The following is a 26,594-nucleotide window of genomic DNA, read 5'->3' as shown; positions in this document are numbered from 1 at the left end:
GCGGCGCGGGGCCTTGCTGCAGATATTCCGCTCCAAGAAGTTCCCGTCGGACAAGCTGGAGCGGCTGTACCAGCGCTACTTCTTCCGCTTGAACCAGAGCAGCCTCACCATGCTGATGGCCGTGCTGGTGCTCGTGTGTCGTCATGCTGTCGGTGCGGTGCTGTCGCTGGGCGCCTGCTGCCTGGCCTTGCTGCAGATATTCCGCTCCAAGAAGTTCCCGTCGGACAAGCTGGAGCGGCTGTACCAGCGCTACTTCTTCCGCTTGAACCAGAGCAGCCTCACCATGCTGATGGCCGTGCTGGTGCTCGTGTGTCTCGTCATGCTGGCCTTCCACGCGGCGCGGCCCCCGCTCCAGCTGCCTTACCTGGGCGTGCTGGCCGCTGCCGTGGGTGTGATCCTTGTCATGGCCGTGCTCTGCAACCGCGCCGCCTTCCACCAGGACCACATGGGGCGCGCCTGCTACGCGCTCATCGCTGTGGTGCTGGCCGTCCAGGTCGTGGGCCTGCTGATGCCGCAGCCGCGCAGCGCCTCCGAGGGCATCTGGTGGACCGTTTTCTTCATTTACACCATCTACACGCTGCTTCCCGTGCGCATGCGGGCCGCGGTACTCAGCGGGGTGCTCCTGTCTGCGCTGCACCTGGCCATCGCCCTGCGGCCTGCTACGCGCTCATCGCTGTGGTGCTGGCCGTCCAGGTCGTGGGCCTGCTGATGCCGCAGCCGCGCAGCGCCTCCGAGGGCATCTGGTGGACCGTTTTCTTCATTTACACCATCTACACGCTGCTTCCCGTGCGCATGCGGGCCGCGGTACTCAGCGGGGTGCTCCTGTCTGCGCTGCACCTGGCCATCGCCCTGCGCACCAATGCTCAGGACCAGTTCCTGCTCAAGCAGGTAGGGGCCTACTTGGCCTCAGGGCCTGAATTGTGGGGCGGGCAGGTCTTGCCTGATTCCAGAGGAAGGGATCCCACCTTCTCCCTCTCAAGCGGCGGAAGAGTCGGCCAGACAGGCTCTTGACCCGCATTGTCCCAGCCTTGTCATTTAGAAGAGAGCAGTTGTCTTATTTGTAATGTTGCCTGCCTGGTAGACCACACACTCCAAACTAGCCATCGTTGGTGGGAGTCTAGTGAGGAAGGGGTGTTGAAGAAAATTACATGTAGAAGTTTCCATTTTTCCAGAGCTTCTGTCCCCAAATACAAAGGCCTCCAACAAAAGTGTCCAGGCCCTCTAGAAGCCATATGGTTTTGAGCGTCAGGACTGACTTGTTAATAGAGTCTTAGATAAAGGCTTGGAGATGGTGGGCACCACTTGCCATAAATGCCCAGTCTTGAGGAGGAGATGGGTTAACACTGATGCCTGTCTCCAGCAGGTGTTTTGGGAAGTGGAGATGTCCCCGAAGAAGGAGTAACAAGTTTTGTTTCGTTTACCAGTGTGCCCCAGGCCAACAAGCTGTAGGCAGCAAAGGTGGGAAGGAACTTTAGGGCTGTGTGGAGGGGGACCCCTGCCTGGCCTGGGCAGAGAGCTTGGTGTTGGGAACATTGTGTCCCTTCCAATGGGTGCTCCTGGTTATGGCTGGTGGTGGGGGCATTTTATACCTGCTGGGATTTGTTGGGCAAACCCAGAATTGTGGGCTAAAGAGGAAATGAAACTTCTGCCTAGTTAATGGTGATTCCCATGCCTCTGGGAGGGGAAATGCTTGCCATCCAGACTTTACGGTGAGGCACTCTCTGACATCCACACTTTCTCCCTTTAGTGTCCTGTTGTTTGTCCCAACACATGACCCACGCTGAACTGGCTTGTTTTCTTGCTGCTTTGCTGGAGAGAGGCACTTTGGTTTTGTTGTCGTGAGTGTCTTGACTGAGGACCCCGGCCCTCTTAGAGCCTGCCTCCTCTCATACAACCTGTAGCATGTCAGTGTCATGCCTTCCTTCTTTTCCCTTCTGCTACTTCTCTGGACTTTGATCTTGTTGGAGTGCTCCGGTGTCCCTTTGCATCCACAACACGTACTCCTTTATAGAGACTAGCACTGATGTGGACTTCAGGGTGCTAGGCTCTTGCTGAACTTGCAGCATTCATGGAAACTGTCTGGGTTCCAGGTTCTTTACAGAATGAGAGGATGGATTATACCCCTTCCACTCCAACATCCTCTGTACCAAGCCGCACCCCTACGGATAATTCTCTTTCCAGCCAAATGGGACTCTTCCTCCTCTTCTGCATGATTAACAGAAACATAGACTGGAGCACTCACTCTCCAGTGTCCATTGGTTCAGCTTCCTGTGCAATGAGTGGAACCTTGTTGGCTGCAGTAATCCTCAGGTACCAGTGTTTTCTCTCTCCCTTGCCTCACATAGTGCAGAATACTTCACAGTGATTTAATAATTACTTGCCAGCTTGGTTAGGGTCCAATAAGTGGAGTAGGTAGTGTTATGATGTTAAGGTTTTTCTGAACTAGGATCAAAAGATGATTTAAAATAACTTTTAGATTTGAATTTAGAAGAATCTTTTGAGAGATGGTGGTTTAAAAAAGTTACTACTATTGTTGATGCTTCTGAAGGCTCCAACTCTTTCGGCCTGAGAGTCCATGCTCTTACCTGGGTGTTGAATCTGTGGGGAGTGTTCCTGCCTTGGGTGGGTGCAGCTTTTCTGCAGTGGGAAGGGCATGTCATCCATAAGGAAGAGCGGAGATTTCCAGGATAGTTTAGGGTATTTTCTGAACCAAACTTGGGACACAGGGTCTGATTACAGTCTTTAGCAACCCTGGACCTCTGATGTCATGAGATTGGTGTTAGATCCCAGAAAAGGGGTTTTGAACTTGGGGTGTTGCAATTCCACTTTAATGTCATTGCAAAATGTCATTGCAGTAGTGTCTGTCTGGCTTCCCCCTCTGGTTCTCTGGGCAAAGCCCTCTCCCTTTCCCACTCCACCAAGCTCCTACCTTGTGCTTCTTTTACCCATTGTGGTCTTTACACTTTAACTTGGCTTTAGGATTTGGGGTGGATTTATACTTCACTTTCTATGATCTGCTGTGAGCACAGCAGAGATGGTTATGAATGGTCCAAGACAAGAGAATGTAAACATTCTTTCTATTTGGCTTCAGAGAAAGCTATATCTTTTTTTGCTTGTACTTGATTTAACTTCCTGATTATGCTTGACACAATATTTGTCTTTTTTTTTTTTTTTGGTACTGGGGATTGAACTCAGATCCTTGTACTTGCGAGGCAGGTGGTGGAACCACTGAGCTAAATCCCCAGCCCAAAATTTGTCTTTTTTGAATAAAGTGTGCTGGGTAGTCCTAGAATATGAATGATATAGCCTAGCCTTAACTTCGTTCTCAGATTATGCCAGAGTAGCAGGTATTTGAGGTGGCTTAGGTTAGATGCCTTTTTTTTTTTTCCAAGTGAAGACATCTGTCCAGGGAAGAGGGTGGTAGTGAGTGGTTTCTAGTGTTGAGGATTTGAAGCTGCAGTGCCTTGGCACGTGGTAGGCCCTGAGTAAACGGTATGGGTGTTTCTTCACGTCTCCTCTGGCAAGAGTAGCCCCTTCTGCCCAAGGCCCAGGTTCTCTATCATTGTTGAACCTGTGCATTTTATTTTTCTCTAGTTTCTTTTATGCTTGGGCTCTGTCCTTGACTCCAATTAGGAAAAGAAGCGTTTGCTGTCTCAACTGGTTGCCTTTTACTTAGTAGGCAAATAAGAGTAAGGTGCAGTAGCCTTCCTGTGGGACAATATTCCTTCTTTTGTGTACCTCCAGCCAGCTCTTGTCTTCCTCTGGATCTGTTGCCCTCCTCCTCTGCCTTTTTCTTCTCCTTGCCTGTGCCTTTCCTCTCTTCTTTCCTTTCTTGGCCCTCCTCCTCCAGCCCCCTGTTGCTCTCTGCCCACCTCTCCTATCCTGAGCCTTCCTGTGTTCTCTGCCTTCCCCTCTCTTACTCCCTGTTGTGGCCTCTCAGCCCCTTCCGTTTGCTTGTCTTGCTGTTGTCTCCTGAAGTGCTCACTAGGGTACAGTAGGAGCGTCACAGGGCTGTTTTTTCCTCCTCTTTTGCCTGTTAGAAGTCCCTCTGCTACACCCATACCATAAATAACACTCGAGCATCTGCCAAACACATTCCTCACTTGTGTTAATAGGCTGCAATGATGCTGGAGCCTGTTGCCATGGCAACCTCATTTTTGTTTGACTGTATCCCATTCTGCTACATAAAGCCTCTGTGCACTCACACACAAACAGTCACGCTCCCACAACTATTACCCATGCGAGGCTGTCAAAGACTATTTCAGAGACAGTGTCTTTGGGCTCCGTGGGGGTAGGGTGGTCATTTGAGCTCCAAGAGGCGGCCACTTCCACCACCCAGTGCTACCTGAGAAGGTGAAGATGGAAGAGCTCTTTGAAAAGTAGAGTCCTCTTCAATTGTGGAGTATTATTATGCAGCCACATCGAACCTGCTTAATGCGGATTGTGACCCCCCCATTGCAGTGTGTCTCATCCCTATCCCACTCCTTACCCCCCTACTCCTTTGGGGGAAGTTCAGTGATTTCCTGCATTGCTTCCTTTGTGCCCGTTTGAACCCACAACTGTCACCAGTTGTTCCAGCAATCAGAATGGCACAAGGCACTGTGTGGGTGATGTTCTGTGACTGTAAGCACATGTGAGTCTCTGTGGCAAGCAGCAAAGCATGAGTGGGGGTGGGGATGTGGATCAAGAATTGATCGCTGGGGCTCCCTGGGGGTGCAGGCATGCATGCGTGTGTGCGTACACATATGTGTATGCGCATGTGTGTGCCTGCATGCCTGTGCATATCTGTCTCTCTGGCCAGCAGGCTGGCTCAGGTAAGAGAGCTGGCTGGGGAAGCCTTTGTCTAACTTGGAGATCCTTGTAGCTTTGTCCTCTTTGTTCTTGGCTGGTACCTGGCTTCCTAGGGCTATTTGCCTTTTTGATTAGAAGCCTTGAAGCTCTTCTGACCTTGACCTCTGGTTCCTGAGGGCAGTGCTCTGGGTGCCCTCGCTCCCCTTTCCATTATGAGACTGGGGGCTGGACTTGAGCAGTTGGTTCCTCCAACCCCATGGAGTATCCCTTTCCTTTCAGAAGCCTTTGCTGCTGCCCATCAGCTCAGCAGCTTTGGAGAACTGCACTGAAGCGCCACCTCCTGCTCTGGAACTTGGCCCGGAGGCCTGTCAGTGGGGCAACGTGGCTGTCCTCTGTGTAATACTGAGTGGTGTGAAAGAGGACTCCAATTACTTTCCCTGTCACCTGTGTTTTTAGTCAGAAGAAATTTGGCCCCACGTGTGCTCTAGCAGTAGGGGTCTGGAGTGGGGGTTGACTTTGAATTTGGAGCCCGGAGGAGGATCTTGTCATCTTGCTCCAAGCTGATTGTATTTGCCAGTTACATATGCTAATTTTTTTTTTTTTTTTGAGACAGGGTTTCATAGGCAGTTCAGGCTGTCCTTGGACTCACTGTATCCCAGGTTGCCCCCAAACTCGTGGTGGTCCTTCTGCCTTAGCCTCCTGAGTGCTGGGATTGTAGATGTGCACCACCATACCAGGAGATATGTGCTAATTGTTGTCTTCAATTGTATTGCCCCTCTCTCCAGGCGGCTAGAAGGAGCTGTAAGGGGAGAGCAGAAGTGATTCCAAGCAAGGGTTCCAGCAGGGCTGTGGGATGAGGGATTATCCAGGTTCCTTGATCTGTGCGAGGAGAACTTCAGTAAAGGTGAATACTCAGCCCAGGAGCCTACTGCACAGCTGATGTATTTGCGGCAGTGTTCACTGTTAATAATTCAATCTAAGTTTTGATCTTTGAGCGAGAGCATGAGGCCTGGGTGCTGTGGAACGCAGAACAGTGTGCTCATGTTTGTCTCTGGAGAGGACGCAGACCATATGTTAAAGCCCATCGTGGAAACTTGCCCAGCCTCGAGGAAGTTTGAAAAGTCAGTTTAAGAGTCCTGGACAGAAGCTTGAGTCCTGGTGTCAGAGGGTACAGTTGGCAGCACAACAGGACTGTGTCACTGGCTTAGGCCAGGCCATCTCCTCTCCTGGGAGGTATGAATGGGACAGTCAGTTTGTCCCAGCCGAAAGAGGGAGGGGACCCTTGAGGCCTCTGATCCGTGGCTGCCTGCTTGGTAGGAACATTGGTTAACTTTATTCATTTTTTGGCTGTTCCAACTTGTAGGCATTTACTTCCCAGGCATGTAGCCTGTATTGGGAACAGAAAGTTTGCTGTGCGGGCTCCGACATGCCTGTTCCCATAAAGCCTTTGGATTCAAGTACATATGCCATGTTCTAGTGTCTTATTCTCTCATCCATGCTTATCAGATAGGGGTAGCCGGCTTGTGGAGGGCAAGGTCAGCATTCATTTTCTTTCCCAGACACAACACTTCATGGGGATAGTTGGAAAGCCTACTGTTTTTTTTTTAACCTTCTCTGTTCACATGTAGGATGGGGGTGTTCTCACTATAGCGTTGTAGAAAAAATCTGGGGGTTTCCAGTTAATGGACATCAGCTTAAGGTGAGCCTGAGATTTGGAGTGGTTGTTAGAAAAGGCTGTGGCAGGTCTTTGGTTCAGTTTATATGTGTATCTACTGTTTAGGAAGGCTGAGGTCTCAACTGAGATGTGCGATTCTAGAATTCAGTGGAAGGTGACAACTTGGTAAGAGGCTGGAAAGCTGGGCTTCTCAGGGAGCATTTGAGAAAATGAGAGATATTTGGGAGGGAAAAGAGCAGACAGAGCAGATGAGAAAACTTAATGAGTGGAGCAAGGGATTAGTGCTGGTGTCCCAGTTGTCAGATATTAGAGGAGGCTGAAGTTATTTTTGGTCTTCCCCAGCAGCAGATATGGGCCAAATGAGTGGAGATAGTAGATGAATTTCTGCTTCAGGTTGGAGATGCCTTCCTAGTCACTGGGGTTGTGGCCACCAAGCCAGGTGCCTCTTGGTGTGGCTGGCCTGAGCCTCTTGGGATGCTCCAGGGAAAGTTTGGATGGGCATTGTATCACTGATTCCTAACCTTTGACCATTATGATCACCTTGGAAATTTCTGAAAAATACATTCCCCTGCCGCAGTGGGACAGTGCAGCCTCTTAATGGGGTCCAGGAATCACTTTTTGTGTTTTTGTGCGTGCTGGGTATTGAACCTGAGACTTTGACCTTGCTAAGCATATATTCTACTGCTGAGCTGTACCCTCAGCCTAAATCCAATTCTTAAACTATGTGAATCTAGTTTTCAAAGCTTTGCAGGTGGTCTTGAAGACCCACTGTTGAGCTTGAGACCCTTGGCCAAAATGACTGCTCAGCTTACACTTAACTCTGGTATTCTGTGGATCAGTGTCTTCAAGTATCACGGGTGATTCTCTGTGCTGTCCTTTCACTCTCCTCTGTATTAGTCAGCTTTTAAAAATACTTTTTTGCAGTACTGGGGATTAGGGGCTTTACACTGAACTTCCTCCCCACCCTTTATACATTTTTTATTTTGAGATTCTCACTAAGTTGTCCAAGTGGGAATCAAATTTGTGATCCTCCTGCCTCAGCCTCCCAGGTGTTAGGATTCCATGCATAAACCACCATGCTCAGCTATAGATCAACTTTCATTACTATGACAAAATACCTGAGGCAGCAGATTTTATGAAGAGGAAAGATTTATTTAGCTCCTACTTGTCGAGATTCAAGAGCATTGTGTATGCACTGGCTTCTTTCTAGTGAGGGTTATGTCACATCATGGTGGACAGCGAGGACAGGAGCCTGTGTAGGAGAAGTGGTCCCATCATGATCTAGGAGCAGAGAAAGCTGGGTGAAACCAAACTCAGTCATTTTAGTCTTTTATAACAACCCTTTTGTGAGAACTACCATGGATCTGCATGAGAACTGCCAATGGGTCACACAAGAAATGCATCAAACCCTATCAATCAGGGCCTTTCTAGGTTTCATCAGTGCCACCAGGTGGCAGGGGGACTCAACCTGTAGTCACAGTGAACCCTTGTGGGGGAACAAACCATACTAAAACCACGGTACTCAGCCTCTTTATAGGAGCAAAACCCCACGTCTGTGCAGACCCTGAAGGGTGTCTGGGCTGGGGAGCTGGTACTGGTGTGCAGGTGCAGATCATGACAGGGTTTAGGTGGTGGTGAAGCAGAATGGGGATATACAGCCCTGGACTTGCATGCTCTCTCGTCCTTCCTCACCATTCCAGTCCCCCTTCCTGTTGGAGGCCAGAGCCATCTGTGGCTCATCATCCTGGGGTGGAGGCAGTGGTAAAGGGGAGCTGGGCGGGACTCCTGCCTTACTCTTTCATTTGCCTGGTAGGTGGTTATGAAAACCACAGAGGAAATGCCAGGAATGGATGATGTCGGATGGAGAGAAGTCCGGATGGAGGAGCAGGGCAAGAGATGGTTTGAGGTGGGGAATAGGGCTTAAGGAAAGAGAGAGGATTGGAGTTGGGAGAGACTTGGAAGTGGGGGTAGAGATGCCTCTGGGAACAATGGGATGTAGTCACAAGAAGGGGATAGACAAACAAAACAGGAGGAGACAGTGGAGGCTTTATTCTCTCTCTGGAAGGCCAGCCTCCTGTGTCACTACAGTTGTGACACCCCCAGCCCCAGCCTCTTGCTCTGGGAGGGTTTGCTGCTGCTTTTTCTGGCCCTGAGGCCCTCTGACTGACTTCACACTTTGAGGGCCCTGGTCCCCTCCCCTAAGGCACTCCCTGGGATTTATCACAGACCTCACTGCAGTCCTACTCTGCTTTGGGAAGTGGTCCTGAGGGGTCCAGTGCCCATGTCCATCAAATTCAGCACACAGTAGGTCTCAGTGAGAGTCTGAATGAACCAAGGGATGAATGACTGGGTGGTGGTGGGTGGTTGCCTGCATGCAGACTCTGGGCTGTGCTGAAGTGCTAGACCAACACCTCCACAGAAGGAAACGCCGAGGCTCTGCTAGGAAGCCTGTTTCGAGGGGTTGTACTCCTAAATTCTGAGCAGGGCTTCCAAAACCCTCCTGCAGTTTCAAATGTGTGCCTCAGGACTGAAGAGCTGTTGCCTGGCACTGCTGGTGCTGTGCCACTTCTCAGAAGGCCATCATGAAGTCCTTCTTTCAGCCTTCTTCCTCTTCATTCTGACTACTATTGATTATTTGGTGCCCACTGTGTTCCAGGCACTGTGCTCCCCTGAGGAGCTGCACAGTTGGTACACATTAGGTCCCAGCTCTCCCAGGACTGCTTTAGCCCAGACTCTCCCAATCGATGTTTAATTTGACTCATATGGTCTGTGTCAGATACACTTAGGAAATACAGTCAGCCTTCTGTATCTGCAGGTTCTGCATCTGGATGCAGCTACTGTACATGAAAAATACTTTAAAAAATTGTGTCTGTACTGAATGGGTACAGACCTCTCTTTATATCATCGCTCCCTAAGCAATGCAGTAGTGTTTATAATGAATGAGGTACTACAAGTAATTTAGAGATGATTGTACGCACAGGAGGATGTGTGTAGGTCATATGCAAATATTGCACTACTTTATATTCTTCTAAGGGACTTGGACACTTGCTGATTCTGTATCCGAGGGTCCTGGGATCAGTCCTCCCCAGATACCAAGGGATAGTCTGGAATTCTCAGACTTTAAGACTTTAATGCTAATGTGCATAAAAAGTTGTCAAGAGGAAGATATTGCGTGGAGCCATTGTCAAATATATTTGACCCAGACCATTTAACAGGAGCTCACAGGGGCACAGGTCATTAGTGTTTGTTGCAGCACATTTGGCTTTTCACTGGATTTCCTCCAGGTCCAGCTGTGCACCTGTGGGCAGGCCTGCGCAAGGACCCTAGATGACGGTATTCGTTTGCCTGGCTTTCCTCCTTCCCGGGTTGCAATGGCTGGCTGCCTGTCTTCAGCTGTCATTCTCCATCTGGGTCAGAAATCCTTTAGAAAATAAAGTGATGGGGCTGGGAGGGACCAGGGAGATGTCTTCTTTGTCTAGCTTCTCTCTTTTTCTTTCATCCCATTTTCTCTTCCTCTTCCCCTCTCCCTCCCGCCTCTCTTCTTCCTCTTCTTCTTCCTCTTCTTTTTTCTTCTTCTCCTCCTCCCTCTCTCCATCTTTCTCTCTCTTTCTCTGTGTCTCTCTCTTTCTTTTGTTTCTCTTCCTTCCCTACCCCTCTGCCCTTTCATGGGAGTTGAGTCCAGGCCTCACACCTTCTAGCAAGTGCTCTAACACTGTGTTACATACACAACCCTTTTTATTTTATGTTGAGAGAGACTTAAGTTACCAATTTTGGCTTTTAACCTGCAGTTGTCTTCCCACAGCTGCCTGAGTAGTGGGATTATAAGTGTGCAACAGTGTGCCTGCTTAGGTTCAGTTTCTCTTAGGGTTTTTCTGTTGGCACCGACTTAGAAGCAGGTTGGGCTTCTATAAAATGACCTTTGTGGGTCTTGGACTCCATGGAATGTCTTTGTAGAACTTCTGCTGCGGGTAGTGAGTGTGTGGTGCCTATTGGGAAGTAGAACCAGGCCATTCTAGATCATCCTTCCCGAAGTGATGGTTTCTTCCTTTTCCATTCCCACTCACCAAAAGGAGGAAGCTCCTGAAGAGACTGATTATGAATGGTGAGTGTATATTATTGAGTCTTTGCTACTCACCTGGCACTAGGTAAATCTCTTACATGGGTGACTTCATTTAATCTTATTATCAACCCAATGAGGAAGACATTAATCCCCATTATACCACTGCAGCATCTGGAATAAGAGGAGGTAAGCAACTTCCTCCATGCTCCCATAGCAAGCTGTAATAATAGATGGGTCAGGGCCCCACCCACGCCACCAGGCCAGGTTTCTTGGGCTCCCATCTGCCAGACTTCCAGCTTTCTTAGAGCTGAGTGCTTTCTCTGGCTCAACCTTGGGGCCTGCTGTTAGGACAGGTCAGATAGGCTGTCCACCAGTGCCTGCAGGATCCTGGTATATGAATACCCTAGCTCCCTTGCTCCTCGGGATGGTTGGAGTCTTAATTGTGGAGCTTGTATTCCACACTTTTCCCCCAGAGCACTGTGGAAGAATTAAGCTGTAGTTGATCACAGTGGTACCAGCTTGATAAAATCCCCCTCTTGATTTTCTTCTCTTCCTAGCCCTAATTCACCATTCTTTTAGTGTTTCTTGGATCACCTGCTAGATAAACCACCTGTATTGGAGTCCTTGTCAATGGGTCCTTTTTTAGAGGAATCCAAACAGAATGGAGGAATGGGATTCTAACTCCAGTTTGATCTGAACACTGCTTGGGGGTGGTTACCAGGGAGAGAAAAGCATTAGGTGAAGAACTCTGGCAGACATATAACTCTGTGCTTGTCCCCTCTCTCCTCTTCGATTACATATTTATCACTAGTAGATTGGTTATCAGACTACAGAATGATAGAAAAGCTTAAAAAACAATTTAAGGAAAGATGTATTATTTTTTGAATTGTTACTTTTTAAATATGTATGGCTGGGTGGGGGATTTAGCTCAGTGGTGCTACTGCCTGCCTTTCTAGCGCAAGGTCCTGAGTTGGATCCCTGGTACCAAAAAAAAAAAAAAAAAAAAAAAAGGGGGGTTTTGTTTAATTTTGGTACTTTGATTTGTGTTCACTTTTTTGTTTTTTTTTGGTTTTTTTCCCTTTTTTTTTTTTTTTTTTTTTTTTTTTTTTTTTGTGGTGCTGGGGGTCCAATCTAGGACCTCTAACATTTTAGGCACATGACTTCAGACTTCTAAGCTACTGTTACAAGATGGCAATAAATACACCTTGTGACCTATTTTTTTAAAAAAAGTTTTCTTAGAATAAGAAACAAGGACCTTGACTTGGGGCATTTTTGCTGTCATGCAGGTCTGAAAGAAATTATGTGTTCTTTGAAGTGCCTGCCAACTTCGTGACCAGGCTGTGACACCACTTGGTTAGTAGAGGACTCAGTGATTAGTCTTCTGGACCTCACCTTCTAAGGTGATGCCTCTACCTGATTCTCACTGCAATGGACTTGTGCAGACAGCTGCTAAAACCCGGTTCAGTTCATCTCAGTGTGGATTCAGTGAGCTCCTTCATTGTGTGGCATGGCCAGGGACATAGGCCCAAAAGGGTGAGATGTGGCCCTTGCCAGGGAGAGGTTTGCCAAGGTTTTGAGGTTCCTGTGTCATCCTGTGTGGTCTGTTATATCTTTGTGGAGGGGCCTGGGGAGCGGGAGGGCAAAGATCAGGGATCTTCTGTCCTGGGTGCACGTCTGAATCCCCTGGGGGGCTTTGAAAAATGCCAACCCTGGAACCCATCCCAGTCCACTTACATTAAACTCTATAGATGAGGCTGGGGGATGTACCAAGGGTTTGACCTGGACTTGGCAGCTCAAATCCAAGCCTGATGGCTCAGATATCACTATATTTAATTAACATTTTGTAGGAGACAAGGGTCTTTTCCATGTGTGATGTTTGTTTCTTGAGACCTCTCTGAGGTTGAGGTGGATTATGATGAGCAAACCTGGAGACCCAGGAGACAGCCTGGTCCTGTGTGATCTGGGGCTAGAGTCACCTTATTGTCTCCTTATTTGTTTCTTTCCCTGGTCTCCTGTGATGCTGAGTTGTGATCCCAGGGTCTGTTGTGTGTCAGGGGGTGGGGTGCTGTCAGGGGGAGGTGAACAGCCTCCTGCGTGGGTGAGGGTCGGAGAGGCTGCCGGGCCTTCTTTGGGCCACTCGTGAGGCAGTTAGCATAAGAGCCACTGTACACATCTGGATCTTGGACTCCAAACCCAGTGCTCTCGTCACAGCTGGGCCCAGTGGGGTTCACTTCTTGGTACCTTCAGAAGGTGTGGAAGGAAGGCGTGGTGGCTGTCGGGCATTTGTCTCAGTGTGGTTTTGGAACATGCGGCTTTTATTTGCAGTGTCCTTTTCTCCCTTGTGGTGTCTGGCACAATTGGGCATTCATACTGGCATTGTAATTTCCCAGGCCTCGGATTGGGGCACTTGTGAAAGCTTCTGAGCAGTTGTATGGATGATGAGTTGGGAAGGAGTTCCAGAAGAGGGGTCAAAGTGATGCCTAATTGCTTAGCTCTGGGTAGCTCATCTTCTGGTTGGTGTAAGTGGCACATCAGGACCACCTCCTGGTACAGCCAAGGGCCAGGCCCAGAGTCCCTTTGCAGAGTGGCATCCAGTGGATGTGCAGTTTAGTGCCTAGTAGAGTGTTTTTTTGATGTCTCTAAAGCCCAGCTCCCCAAAACCATCACCATCCTAAAAAAGTATCCTCAACATCGTTCAGCTGTGCTTCAAGTCCACCTCTGACCTTGTTGAGCTTCTCAAAAAAAAGTAGAGGAAAAATGAGACGCTTGCTGAGTGGATTTCTGAGATTTTATTTCCACATTGTCTTTTGAGGATGGACTCTTGGATCTCTTAACTAGTATCCAATCTTCCTCTGGCCGAGTGCCTTTTCTCATAGGCACTTCATGCGGCAGGGACAGGACCCATTGTCCCCGACTGGCTCCCAGTAGGCAGTGCCAGCTGGGCAGCTCCTAGGCTCTGAGGTCTCACAGGAGGCTGTGGATTTAGAGAGGCCAGAGCAACTCCCCAGGAAGTAGGACAGGCTGCTTTTGCAATCTATTACCTGGAACTAAGGTAGAAATGTCCTCTTCTTTGTCTCTGGAGCTGGGGATTTTTTTGAGGTGCTGCGGTTGCACCTAGGGCCTCATGAATGTCAAACAAGCACTCTCCCATTGAGCTATGTCCCCAGGCCTGGTTGGTCGCTTTACCTTAGCAAGTTTATGTATCTGTCTTTCCACTTGATGGTTAGCTCTCTGAAGGCAGGGGCCTTGCCTGTTTTAAGGCCCGGTTGTTCACTGGGTGTCACTGACTTTCAGACCCTTCTTGCCCATGGTGCAAGGGTGTGGGGTGGAAAGTTCCCATTCTCAGGTTCCGTGTGAAGTTCTCACTTGACAGGGAAGCCTCCTTGTGCTGCTTCCTCCTTGGACCAGCTTTCACCCTTTCCCGGCGATTGCCTCTCTGTTCTGGTCTTCGAAAACATTGGTTTTTGGACAGGTGCAGTGGTGCATACTTACAACCCTGGCTCTCTGTAGGTTGGGGCAGAGGATTGCAAATTCACGGTAAACCTGGACTACATAGTGAGGCCCTGTCCGAAACAAAGAAGAAAATGGTGGTTTTCATCATTACCCCTCTGGCTTGAGGATTTCCACTTCTGTCTGGTGATGTCACGGAGGGCAGAGGCTGCTGCATTCATTCGCCTCTCTGTTCCCTTCTTTCTGTTTTCTCTTCCCATCCACTCCCTCATCTCCGCTTCCTCTTTGCAGCTGGAAGCTGGGGGAGGACCTTAAAGCCTCGGCAGAAGGCACGTTCTGGCCATAGTGTTAGGAGTACCAGGATGAATAAGTATCACTGCACACGTTCCGAAAGGGTTCTTCATTCCTTCCGAAGCAGTTCTCGCAGCGCACCATACACTTCCTTACTGGTTAGCCCTGCCTTAGAGTGGGTGTGCCTGCGTCCATGTTTCCCCTGGAATGCCTGGGGCTGAGACAAGCTGTCCAGGTGGGCTAACCTCAAGGAACCCGCTGGAGCTTAATGTTCCAGGGGGAAGGCACATCTAAGGGTGTCCAACTAATGCCACTGTTTGAGCTCAGCTAGAGTGGCCCAGCCATCAGCTTTCTGTCTTCGGTACCGGGGTCCATCACACCTAGGCCCTTGCACATGCTAAGCATGTGCACTGCCCCTGAACCACACCACCTGCCCGGCATTGGTGTTCTGTGGTGCTGTCTGGGATTCTGACCTGCACCGAGACTGAGGACTCCTGCCCTGGGCCTCCCCTCAGCAGCAGAGGGCTCATGTGGATGACACCAAGTCTGATTTATGGCCATAGTGAAAGGCAAGTTGTTTATGTCTACAGGGTTTATTGTGGTGATTCAGTAAAGAGTAATGGCTACTAAAATGACTGCAGGCACAGAATAGGAGAAGAAAACTTGGTCGGTGGTTGGTGTATAAAATCTTGTCAGGCAAGGCTGTGGTTTGGTATATTTATGTTGCTCTTATCACCAGCAATTAACCCCAAATGTGGCTCGATAAATGGCTTTAATGTAGTGCTGTAATAACTGCGAGAATATTTCAGAAAGTGACTGCTGCCTAGGACTGCCAGATAGACTTAGCAGAGTCATGGGCCTTGCTGGGCATTCCTGAGGACCCATGAGCCTCAGACAGATGCCCACCAGTCAGTAGCGGAGCTTTCTGCCCTGTTGCTATGTGATGTTGCGCTTCTGAGTGGGAAGATGTGGCATGAACACCTGTGGCCCCACTGCCCTCGGCCTTGTTTGTTATTCTTTGTTTCTCTCCCACCAGATACTCATTAAATATCCATTGGACATGTGAATAAATTTGCTCGGGGTTGCACCGCGGATGGGTGGTAATGTTAGTCTGGCACCGTTACTTTTTTATTCAACTCTACAGCTCGGGAAGAGCAAAGAGTGACAAAGTGGTGCCTTCTTGGTGTATTTGTTATCAGCATGGGTGGCAAAGACTAAAACAGGCAGGGGACGAAGAGACGGGGTGTACGCCTCGACAGGAGTCCTTCCACTCTGCTCTGAGGTGGGTTTGTTGGTGGCACATTTGGATCAGGGCAGGAAGGATGAGGACCTTTCTGCTGCAGCCACTGTGCTCTGGGAGGAAGAGAGGAGGATGACATCACCCAGCTGAGAACTGAGAGGAGAGCACCCACTGCTGGGGCTGGGGTCCTGTGGAACAGGGAGAGGTCCTCAGGGCGAAGCCTGCACCAAAGGCTGCATGAAGACCGTTGTAGTCCTTTTCTGGAAAAGGGTTATCTGGGGAGAGTTAATTTTGGAATTTGCTTTACATTTATTTTTAAAGTGGAATATTTCTCCAGCATTGGTGACAGTGGCCTAGAAAAGCCAATTAGTCACCAACTGTCACCCTGCCGAGTGGGGTGTTATTACCCTGCCCCTGCCCCACCTGCCATTGGTGACTTCACTGGGTCCATCGGCCTGTGGCTGGGCCTGAGGTGGTGTCACCCTCTGTTTCCATCCCAGATGGTCTGCAGGACTGTGAGAGCTTAGGGGTGGTTAGACAATCCCTCTGGAGGAGATGGTGGCCTCTGTCTGTTAGGGCCAGGTCTGTGAGCCTGTCTTTGTTTTGTTTCATTTCGGTTTTTCTGAGTCCAGGTCTTACTGTGTTGCTCAGGCTTACTGTGAACTCCTGGGTTCAAGTGATCCTCCTGCCTCAGCCTCCCAAGTAGCTGGGACTACAGACATGTGCCACCATGCCCAGATCCTTCGATTGTTTGCTCTTTGCTTCTGCTCTGTTTCCTCCTTGAAGTTCAAGGAAAACCACCCCCACCTACAGCTTAAAAGAACAGACCCAATTTCTCTTGAACTAAAAGATATGGAATGTCCCACTCCAGGTCGTCTGGAGTGGAGAGTGGGTCTCTGCACATGTGCACAGTCACTGGAGTTTGCTGAGGAAGAGGGAGAAAGGTGGAAGCTAGGGGAGGCCCTAAGTCCTGGGCAGCAGTCACTTTCTAAAATATTCTTGCAGTTATTACAGAACTACATTAAAGCCATTTATCGAGCTATGTGGGGGTTAATTGCTGGTGATGATAAGAACAACATAAATATACCAAACCACAGCCTTGCCAGACAAGATTTCAAACACCAACCTCCGGCCAAGTGCTGGGTCTAGGGGTGGGGCCTGGAGTAAGGAGTGGGCATTCACTGCCCCCCAGACCATGCTGCCACCTCTGCATCTTGTGTTTCAGTGCTGGTCTGGGCTATGGCACCCCCTCGCTCCCCAATAGGGTGGGAGGGTTCTGCAGAAGCCACAGGCCTGGGCACATGCCCTGCAGCTAGCTGTCTCTGGTCCCACCCTCAGCCCCTCCTCGTGACTCCTTAGGTGGTCTCAGGAAGGTATTTCTCTCCTCTCATCCTGGCCGCAGTGCCCCTGTGTCATGGGAACTGGAGTAAAGGAGCCTGAGAGGGCCTGCCTGGTGGGCAGGGCACTCAGCTGGGGTGTCTGCTGCTCTGAGGGAAAGGAGGGTTTTGTGGCTGCAGAGGAGGACCTAGCACGGGCACTCACTGGGCAGGTTGGCCTCTCCCTCTGTGGGGTCCCTTCTGGATTTGGGTATATCTTTTTTTTTTTTGGCTTTTTGAGACAGGGTCTCACTAGGTAGTTGACACTGACCTTGAACTCACTATGTACCCCAGGCTGATCTCGAACTCACAGCGATCCTCCTGCCTCAGCCTCCCAAGTGCTGGGATTACAGGTGTGCACCACCACTCCCGGATTTGGGAATATTTTAATAGCTTGCTGGTGCCAGGTGGGATCATTGTTCTCATGCGTGCATCAGCTTTACCATGTCCTGGTGAGCCCTGGGCTTGGAGGAGGAGGAGACTTTGTTCCTCCCCTGGGCAGTGCTCAGTCTGAGGGAAATAATCCTTTCAGAGATATAGGCCTAAGAGCAGCACAACACCGCCTAGTTCTACCATTTGTAGGCTCGGTGCTGAGCACTTAGTACCTTCTGTGACCCTCCTAATCTCCCCATAGGTAGGCGTTTTGGTTTGAATGTGTCACCTGTCGTTCAGGGACTGGACGCAGTCCCCAGTACAAGGTCTGAGGTCAGGAGGGCTCTGGATGTGAGCATAGGAGTGGGTTCCAGATAAAAAGATAAACTGCCCATGTCCCTCTTCCACCCTCCAGAACCATGGGTCAAATACAATTCTGTTCATCATAAGTCTGTGATATTCTATTAGAGAAGTGCAAAACAAATTAGACAGGAGGTAATACTTTTTTTTTAATATGACATTTTACAAGGAAGGATACGGAGGCCCAGAGAAGCCAAGCAACTTGCTTAAGGTCACGCAGTTAAAGTGATTCAGCTGGGCTCTAATGTTCAGCTTCCTAGCCAGTGCTCCAGTAGGCTCCAAACTTGTGGAAGAATTTTCCCAGGAGCTCTATTGATTCTGGGCCCCCTTTTTGAAGAGCCTGATCCAATAAATCTGGTCAGAGTCCAGGAACCTGCATCTTAAATAGACATGCCCACCCTCAAATTTGAATTCCTTTACCATGCCTTTCCCAGTGAAGAGAGGCTTGAAGGTGTTAGGCCCTCCTTGGAATGAGGAGAGTACCACAGAGACAGATTTGTGGGCAGGTTTCACCAGGAGGCAGGCTTAGGGCAGGAGGAATGTGATGTTAGTTCTCTCCTGTGCCTGGTGATTCTCAGGGGACAGAGCTGGAGGGCTTTGGAGGAAGCAGGGGAGAGTGTCTGGATTAGACAGGCTAATCCAGAGGCCAGAGCTAGGAAGTGGCCTGGTAGCAGAACATATGTCAACAGCCAGAAAGAGGGGGCAGAGGTAGGGGTTTTCATTTGACTACGGGGACACTGGCTGTGATACTGTGGTGCATGACTCTAGGCGTAGCAGTCTTGACAAGGCGACAGCCACCTCTGCCTCAGTTTCTTTGTCTGTACAACAAAGGTCAGATGATTTCTGAAGGTACTGCCATTGTGTGCACTGCAGAATACATGGGGTCAAATAAGAAAGGACTATCAGCTGGGCATGGCGGCACATGCTTGTGATCACAGCACTGCAGGAGGTGGAGGCCTACAGAGGTCCTAGGTTGATCCCCAGTACCACAATAAAGAAAGAGAAACAAAAAAATAGAGGAGACAGAGAGAGAGAGAGAGAGAGAGAGAGAGAGGGAGAAAAGAAGGAAGAAAGAACAAACCATTCTCCAGAGGTCTGGACAGGATGTTTTGGGGCTGATGGAAAGGGTACAAAACTAGGGAACAGTTAGTCAGATGACATACTGTTCTCAACCTTTTTCTTTTCTTTTATAATTTTGTGAAACAAGGTCTCTCTGTGTAATTCAGCCTGGCCTTGAACTCACTATGCAGCCCAGGCTGACCTCTAACTCACGGCAGTCCTGCCTCAGCCTTCTGAGTGCTCAAACATTTCTTTCTCGCTTTAATCTCAGTCATGAGTCCCTATCCCTGTCTGTCACTGATCTTGGTCATTGTCCCTCTATCTGCTTGAGCCTAGATTGTCCTCAGACAAAATCCTTTATCCCTGAATTGACTTGGTTTGGTAAAGTTGGTTCTCTCTTTGCACAGCTAGTGTCATTTGAAGTTTGTTGGCCTAGATTATTTAACAAATGTCTGTTGCATGTTAGGCCCTGGGAAATCAAAAAGAAGAAGAAGCCCCAGCCCCTGCCTCAGCAGCAAGCCCATCAACAATGCCTCCTGAGTGTTGAGTGCTGTCCTGAGCATGTTAACTCACCAGGTACCCCCTTCAGGGCCCTGGGAATAGGTGGGGGCTGCCGCTGTCACCCCTGTTTGGCAGATAAGAATGTTGAGACATGGTGGTTGAAGTAACTCATCCCAAGATCCCGCAAGAAACTGGGCAGCCTGCTGCAGAGTCTGGGCTCTTCCCTACTTGGCAGGTCCAGGGGAGAGATGGGCATGAGTGCCCGCAGGGCAAAGTGTGATACCTGCATTTTAGCAGCAGAGACGAGGCTTGCTGGCCATGCCAGGGAAGGAATGGTGTGGCTTGTCTGGTCTCAGGAGGTTGAAAGAGGCTTCCCTGAGCAAATGTTCCTTGAACCCACTTGGAGGATGAGTGATGGTCCAGTGGCAGAGGTGTTCCCAGCACAGGAGGCAAGAACCTGCTCTAGGGCTTGGGCGATAGGGGGTAGTGGTATGAGACATGGCTGGCGTGGAGGTGGGAGAGAGCTGGGAGGAGAATGAACTAATACTGTTTGGAAACTGGTGAGACTCTCGAAGCCTGCATGCAAGAATGTGAATGCACCTGGTCCCGTATGTGCCCAGGATGGTAGCTCTGATGTCGCTGTGGGCTTTGGTCCACAGAGGGAGAGCCAGAGGCTGGCATGGGTGGGGAGGCTGAGTGGCCAGAGCCTATAGACAGATATCAGCACAGGGGACATGCCTGTTAGCTTCTTTCGGCCTTGGTACCTGTGGGGACAAACTCTTCCCTTGTACCCCAACCAGAAGACTGTCCCTTGTCTCTGGGAGTCTAGATATTACTCCCTCTCAAGGGGACCAGGGTGAGCCCTGAGGGCCCTCCTTTTTCTTGGGTACTGCCCTCATCTGGAGGCCAGTGTTCTGTCAGCATCCTGGCTCCTGTTCCTTCTGGAATCCAAGAACCCTTGCCTGCTGCCCAGAGACTGGGTGCCTGCAAGGACCTCGTCCCTCTGAGGATTTGCTTCTCCAGCTCCTAGCCCTCCATGGGCCTGGATGCTGACCACACACTGGCCTTTCCCAGGGGCCTTATGACAAAGAATGGATTTCACTCTTTTGTTATTTTGCTAGGACTTGTCCTGGTTACCGCTGTATTCCCTGGAGCCTACAGGGAATCTTTCCCAACAAGCTTCTTGCCTATTTGGGTCTTGATGTTCTCTTCCTGAAAATGGGAGATCAAAATCTTCACAACCCAGGGGGTTGTGCCAAGCATGTGGTATGAAGCTATAAAGTACTCTGCCCAGAGACCCTTGGTAGTGACTATAGGCTGGCCAGTTGCAGAGTTTGTGCTTTGAGACTGCATATTATGGAGCAACTCCGTGTTTCCTTTGAATACCTGTGTGTTTAGTTGTCAGTACACAGGTTAGAAGAAAATTGCATTAGCTCCAGGAAGAAGGGGAAGTGGAGGAAGGTCTAGGCATGGGTACCTGCATCTCTGGCATTGTCCTTATTCTCCTTGCTGGCCACCAAGTAAACCACACAGACCCTCCAGGAGTGGGAGCAGCCTGTGAGCTGGGGCCAGGGCTGCCCCAGGCCAGGGTGAAGTGCGGAGTGGGTTAGACCAGACCCGCCTGACTTTGAGGGTGTTGCAGTTGAAGTCAGCTCTGCGACCCATCTGGAAGGGCTGGTGTATAACTTGCGGATGGAGTCCAAAGGCTTGGGCTGCTTGGGAAGAGAGACCAAACATACATCTGCGCTTCCCAGATGTGCCCCATTCTGTGACTTCATTAAGACAGGCACATGTGCAACACGGGACAGCAAAAGCCACCCACGGACCACCAGGGGCCTTAGTGCTCAGAGAGTTCCGAGCCATGAGGCCCACAGAGAGAAGACTTGTTGTGGTGCTGCCTGAGGAGTCAGATGAAACACCCAGGGATCTGCAAGGGCACATGACAGCCACAAGCATGAGTCAAGTCCCCGGTCCCCAAGTGAGTGTCTAGGTAGGGCAGGGCCCTTACCTGGAGTGTGAGATTGTGGCAATGTCCAGAATGTTCCTCCAGCTGGTTGGGCCTTCGGGGCTGGACCCAGGGTGTGCCAACTGGGTGGATGGTCTGAGGCCTGCTGGGAAGCGGCCTGCCAGCTTCCTGCCTGATCATAACCTTGAGTGCACTGGGCTGGGCCCCTTCTCCGAAGTATTCAGCTCCCCTGACACCGAGAAGCCCCTCCTGGCCGGGCGGTGCAGGGAGGGCCAATGCCAGCTCCAGACCCTCACCTAGCTGATGGAGGCATTTTCAAGATGGGCCTATTTTTCTTTTTGGCTAAATTAACATTTGGCATTTCAGGGTGCTGGCCCCATGCCCAGCCTCTCTGGCCTTCTGCCTGTCAGCTCCTTTGAGGCTATTTTTGCCATTCACTTATTTATTAACTATTATTGCTCCCCGGGACAGATGGGCACACACTCACTGACATTCTCCTGCGTGTGTGTGCATGAACACACGTGACCTTCAAACCTGGAGCCACTGGAAAAACTGGGCTGAATGTGGGCTGGAGAATAGGAAGATAATGAAGAGGATAAGTGCTCAGACTCAGACGGGAGTAGGGGCTGTGGGGTGGCAGGAGGTGGGCACTTCCCCAGTAATATCCCACACCAGGCATCCCCATCCCTGTTTTATTGCCCTTGGAGTGTTCATCCTTAGGAAATACTCGTGTGTGAAGATTATGGATCCTGCCTGGATCATCACTCCAGAAAAATCAGCAGGGGGCCTGGAAGCATGCAGGGCGACTGACTAGGACATAGGTGGGCACCACTCACCTTGCAGAGGCCCTGGGGCCTGGGCTCTACTGGATCTACCAAGCTCCATCTTCTGGAGGAGGAAAACTTGGCTCCTTCCTTCATGGGGCTCCCAGCCTGGGAGGGATAACCCTAACCCTGGGTCTCTTTAACCATAGGAGAGCACAGGCTGTTAGATGACACAGGCCCAAGAGGAGGGGCAGCATGCACAGACCCAACCCACCTGACTTCAGGGTGGATGCTGGTCCTTAGGTCCTCATAAGTGTGTGTGTGTGCCTGCACTGTGTGGGTGCCCAGGAGTGTGCTATGCATACTTTGGCTTCATAGCTCCTTGTCTTTGGTCAGCCCATCTGCATGTCTCCTCTACATCCTGCTGCCAGGACTCTCTGAGATCAGCATGGAACCACTGAGATCATTCTTAGGCGTGGTCTGTGCATGTAAGAAATGGGTGTGGTGCTCCCTGCCGCCTGGGAGCTAGTCCATGGGATGTTGGAGGCCCCAAGGTGTAGCCAGGTATGTGGGAATGGGAGAAACTTCCCACCTTCCACTGGGAAGGTAGAGTGAAGACTTTCATCTCTTTAGTTGCTGCCTCTACCTCCCCATCTCTGCAGGGCTCAGGTGGGTGGGCTTTGTAGTTCGGTCAGGATCTCTCAAGTCTTAGGGTTTGTCCCAAGTTTGAGCAGGAGTGAGTGAGCTTTGGCTGTGGGCAGTCAGAAGTGGCTGGCTGCTGCTCCATGGAAGCTGCTTGGGAGCTCAGGACCCAGCTGACCTAGTAATTGACTGTCTCTCACCTCCTTCCAGCAAGGTATCATGTCCATTTCTGTGAGGTCAGCGTGACCTTCCTTTCAAGGGCCAGGAGCACAGTCCTCTCTCTGCACATCCAAATTATGTGTGTAAAAACTCCAGGCTCCTGTCAGACTCTGCTGTTGCTGTGCCTGTGTCTCCCCTCCTTAAGCAAGGCCTTTCATTTTGTGTGCTTGCCCCTACCTGGGAAAGGCCACAGCCCTTGCCCTTTTCTAGAGGCCCTGATTCTTGGGGATCCAGGAGGCATAGGAACCTTGATGGGAAAGGACACTGGGTCTGTTGCTAGTGGGCCTGGGCTGGAAGCCACTGTGAGGCGGCCTGCAGGAGGTGAGTCTGAACAGCTGGTTGTTACAGTGTGGGCTGGGAGGACACTAGTAGCCCCTTCTTTGATTGTGAGTTGAGTTTCTCATCCCTGCCTGCAGTCAGAACTCAGTGATAGGTGCTTGGGCTTTGGAGTCAGGCAGGTCTGGGTTTTTGATACCCTGTCCTTTAACCTACCTGTGTATACGTATCCTGGACAAGTAACCGAAACTGACTCCCAGTGTCCCCGAGTAGCACCTGGAGCTGTTACTGTCCACTCCCCAGGGCTGCTGTGAGAATCTTGCACCAATCTGTGTGAAACGCCCCAGGTTTCCCTTCTTCCCCAGGATCCCCTGGACAGGTTGTGGGAGGAAGTGGAGTCTACTAAATGTCTAGCACCTCCAGCCATGGTGCGTGTCCTAATTTTTCCACCATCTTGTGTAGTTTAGTTTTTAGCTTCGTTAACTGCACAGAAAAATCTAGACCCAGCTTTGTGCCACTTTTTCAAGACACTTGGGGGAAAGCTGGTATCATGTGAAGCTGGGCAGAGGCCTTGCAGGGCCCCTCTGTGCCCAGGAAGAGGCTGCTAGTCCCTGTCACCGCAGCTTTCTGCTTTGCAGTGAAGTCTGCATTATTATGAGCTAATGTCTGTGCTATTCCCAGAGTGGCCAGTGGAGAAACACTGGGTAATGTGATTACTACAACAGTAATAATAACAACAACACACCAGGAAGCACATGCAGTTGTGGAGAAGGCCACAGTGGCTGGGCTGGCTCTGGCCTATGGCTGTGATTAGGGCACCGGTATGGTGGTGGTGCTTGAAGGCAATGGGTTTCAGTCTTGACTCCTCTCCCACAGTCCTCGGCTTTGAGTGCAGAGCCCACAGGGCACATTGATCAGCCTTCCTGCGGTAGCTGAGTAGTTGGGCACCAGCAGGATGGTGTTGTGCTCCTCAGGGGTGGGTGGAGGGTCTTGGAAAGGGAGGTGGTGGGCTCCACTGGTTCTTTGTGCCTCTACTCATGCTCCTCACCCGCTGTCTTAGAGCTCCTTCGTCCCAGCCTTTGCCCATCTCCTGGGTGGTAGTTTAAGCTAAGGTGGAGAGCAGTTGCCCTGGAGGACTCTCTATGGCTTGGTCTGATGGCCACAGCAGACCACACCCTGGCGTTGGATTCAGGACTAGGTGTTATAATGAGATAATGTCCCTGCTGCTCAGAACTGTCACAAAAGTCAACATAACCTATAGGATTATTCTAGCACACCGGCTAAACACCTGAATTTGGATCTTGGCATTGTCATTCATAGACTGTATGGCCTTGGGTGAGTTACCTGGCCTCTAGATCTCTGCTTTCTCATCAGAAAGTGGAGATAATAGAGTAACCTACGTTGTAGTGCTATGTTTATAATAATAGTTGCAGCACAAGAAAACCCTTGTGAGGGCTCCCTTTCTGTCTCATTGTCTCTTTGTCTCTGTCTCTGTCTTTCTTTCTCTGTCTCTCTAAATTGCCCAGCATGGGTTTGAGCTTCCCAGAGTGCTGAGATATAAGGTGTGTGCCACCATACTCGCATGAGGGTTCCCTCTCGTAGTTATTTCAGCAGGAACGATTATAGTACCTGCAGTGATTCTCTAGCCTTGAGCTTTGTTATGTGTGGCAATATGTCTCTCAAAAATGATGTTAAAGTCCTAATCCCTGATACCTGTTGGAAATGAGATCTTTGTAGAATATCCTGTTAAGTTGAGGTCTTGGGGGAGGGCTCTAACCCACAGTGACTGGTATCTTTAGAGAAGGGGCAGTTTAGACACAGAGCTGCACCAAGGGAAGACAGCTTTAAGACCAGGGAAAACCTACAAGCCTAGGAGGACCTGAGGCTGCAGTAGTTAGGCAGAAGCAGGAGCAGATGCCCCTTCATAGCCCAGAAGGAGCCAACCCTGCCAACACTTTGATTTTGGACTCCCCACCTCCAGAACAGCGAGACGATTCATTCTGTTGTTTGAGCTCCTAGACATGGCATTTTATATAATGGGCGTCCATACCTCCTACTCCCCAGCCTGTCAGGCTTTGGGTGCCTTGAGCCTCTGTACCTGACTCAGGTGGTCCCAGATCTCTGCCTTGCAGGTAGTGGAGATGGGCCAGTTCAGAGCCTGAGGGCAGACCACCCGCTTACGCCTGTCTTCCTTCCCCTTGCACTCACCATTGCTTCAAGCAGGAGGAAATGGAGACAGAGGAGAGAATAAATCCCTGGAGAGGCAAAGTGGGATCTGGGCCCAAACACATCTGCCCCTCATCTTGCCTGTCTCCTGGAGCCTTAGCCGGACACAGTCTGCCTGCTTGGGTATGTCTGTGCGTGTGAGTGAGGATGGAGAGCATGTCCCTCATTACACTGCTGTCATCACGACCATGACTCATAAACTTACAATCAGGCTGTGCTGGACAGAGGAGACCCATCCCCAGAGTGAGCGATGACGCTCCCCCATGCAGCAGCCAGTGCCAAGGCCCTCTGAAGTGTACCTTGGCAGCCTGCCTCAGGCGTATCCCTCCAAAGAACGGGTTGTACTGTTGCATTTGGGGGAACAGTTCTCCTGGGATCATCTGTGGGGACACAGTGAGATGGAGGATGCAAGCCTCACCTGCAGGGAGCTTGTCATCTGTGTGTGGTGGTTAACTCTTGATTCAAGGGAGAATATAATGAGAATCAGGTAGGGAGAGAGACTCAGAGGAGGGCTGGGTAGGCTCAGAGCCGAGGGGAGCCTTCAGGAAGGAGGTGGCACTGGAGTTGCCTATGTGGAACTGACATTGCTGGTGGGGCAATGGCAGAAGCAAAGGCGGGGCCAGTGGAGCATGCAGTGTGTCTGGCACATAGTTTTCCCGGGTGGCTTGAGTGCAGGGCACTCCTGGGGCAGGCAGGTGGTGATCCTGGAGATGTAGCACAGAGTGACTATCTGCATACAACACAGTTGTGCAGGGGACCCATGGAGAGGCTTGAACAGGAGTGTGCAGTGTGGGCCATCAGGAGAGAGTGGGATGGTGAGCGCAAGGTAAGAGCCTAGAAGAGACTGATGTGTAGGTCGTGGCAAGGACTGGGCAAAGCAGGAGATGCTCCTCCTGTGAGAGTGAGGGGTGTTGGCCCGAGTGCGGGCAGAGTGCTGTTGTCCTGAAGAGAGTGGGTGGGGACGTGGACCGGTATGGGGTGGGATCCTTGGGTGCACATGTGCTACCTGCTCTTCTGGGAAGAAGTGACCAGTGCAGGTCTCCGCTCCTGGGTGACCTGTTGCTCAGACTTTCTGATGAGTGCAGAGGCCTGGTTCACCAGGGAGATGTGGCCACACAGATTCCTGCAAGCACTTCTCCTTGTCCACAGGAGGATTGGTAGCCATGGCTGAGGCAGGGACTTGCTAAGTTGGGGTTACCACTCTACATTTTCCTCCAGCACAGTACAGGCATTTTAGGGTCTCTTATGCTGCAAGTCTCTGTGTTTTCTGAATTTTACTCCATAGAATTCTAGAATGCCAAAGAATTAGGGATCATTTCCTACCCT

At 50.4% G+C, this 26,594-nt stretch overlaps 2 protein-coding genes across 2 annotated transcripts in view; both read left to right on the top strand.

Moving 5' to 3' along the window:
* Positions 1-15: 15 nt before the first annotated feature.
* LOC104859042 (adenylate cyclase type 5-like) lies at positions 16-709 on the top strand. Its single transcript, XM_033768066.1, has 2 exons — positions 16-127; positions 302-709. Exons 1-2 carry the CDS (start codon positions 110-112, stop codon positions 707-709), a joined length of 426 nt encoding a protein of 141 aa, XP_033623957.1. The 5' UTR covers positions 16-109.
* LOC104857952 (adenylate cyclase type 5) overlaps positions 660-26,594 on the top strand; it is a 132,798-nt gene continuing 106,863 nt past the window's right edge. The window contains exon 1 of the mRNA XM_010618013.3: positions 660-888. Coding sequence (XP_010616315.1) covers positions 709-888 — 180 coding nt within the window. The 5' untranslated portion in view covers positions 660-708. The remainder of the gene's footprint in view (positions 889-26,594) is intronic.

The sequence above is a fragment of the Fukomys damarensis genome, unplaced genomic scaffold (genome assembly GCF_012274545.1).
Source record: "Fukomys damarensis isolate Sample0158 unplaced genomic scaffold, DMR_v1.0_HiC HiC_scaffold_24, whole genome shotgun sequence".
Classification (NCBI taxonomy): Eukaryota; Metazoa; Chordata; class Mammalia; order Rodentia; family Bathyergidae; genus Fukomys; species Fukomys damarensis.
This window is presented reverse-complemented; position numbering and strand designations above follow the sequence as displayed.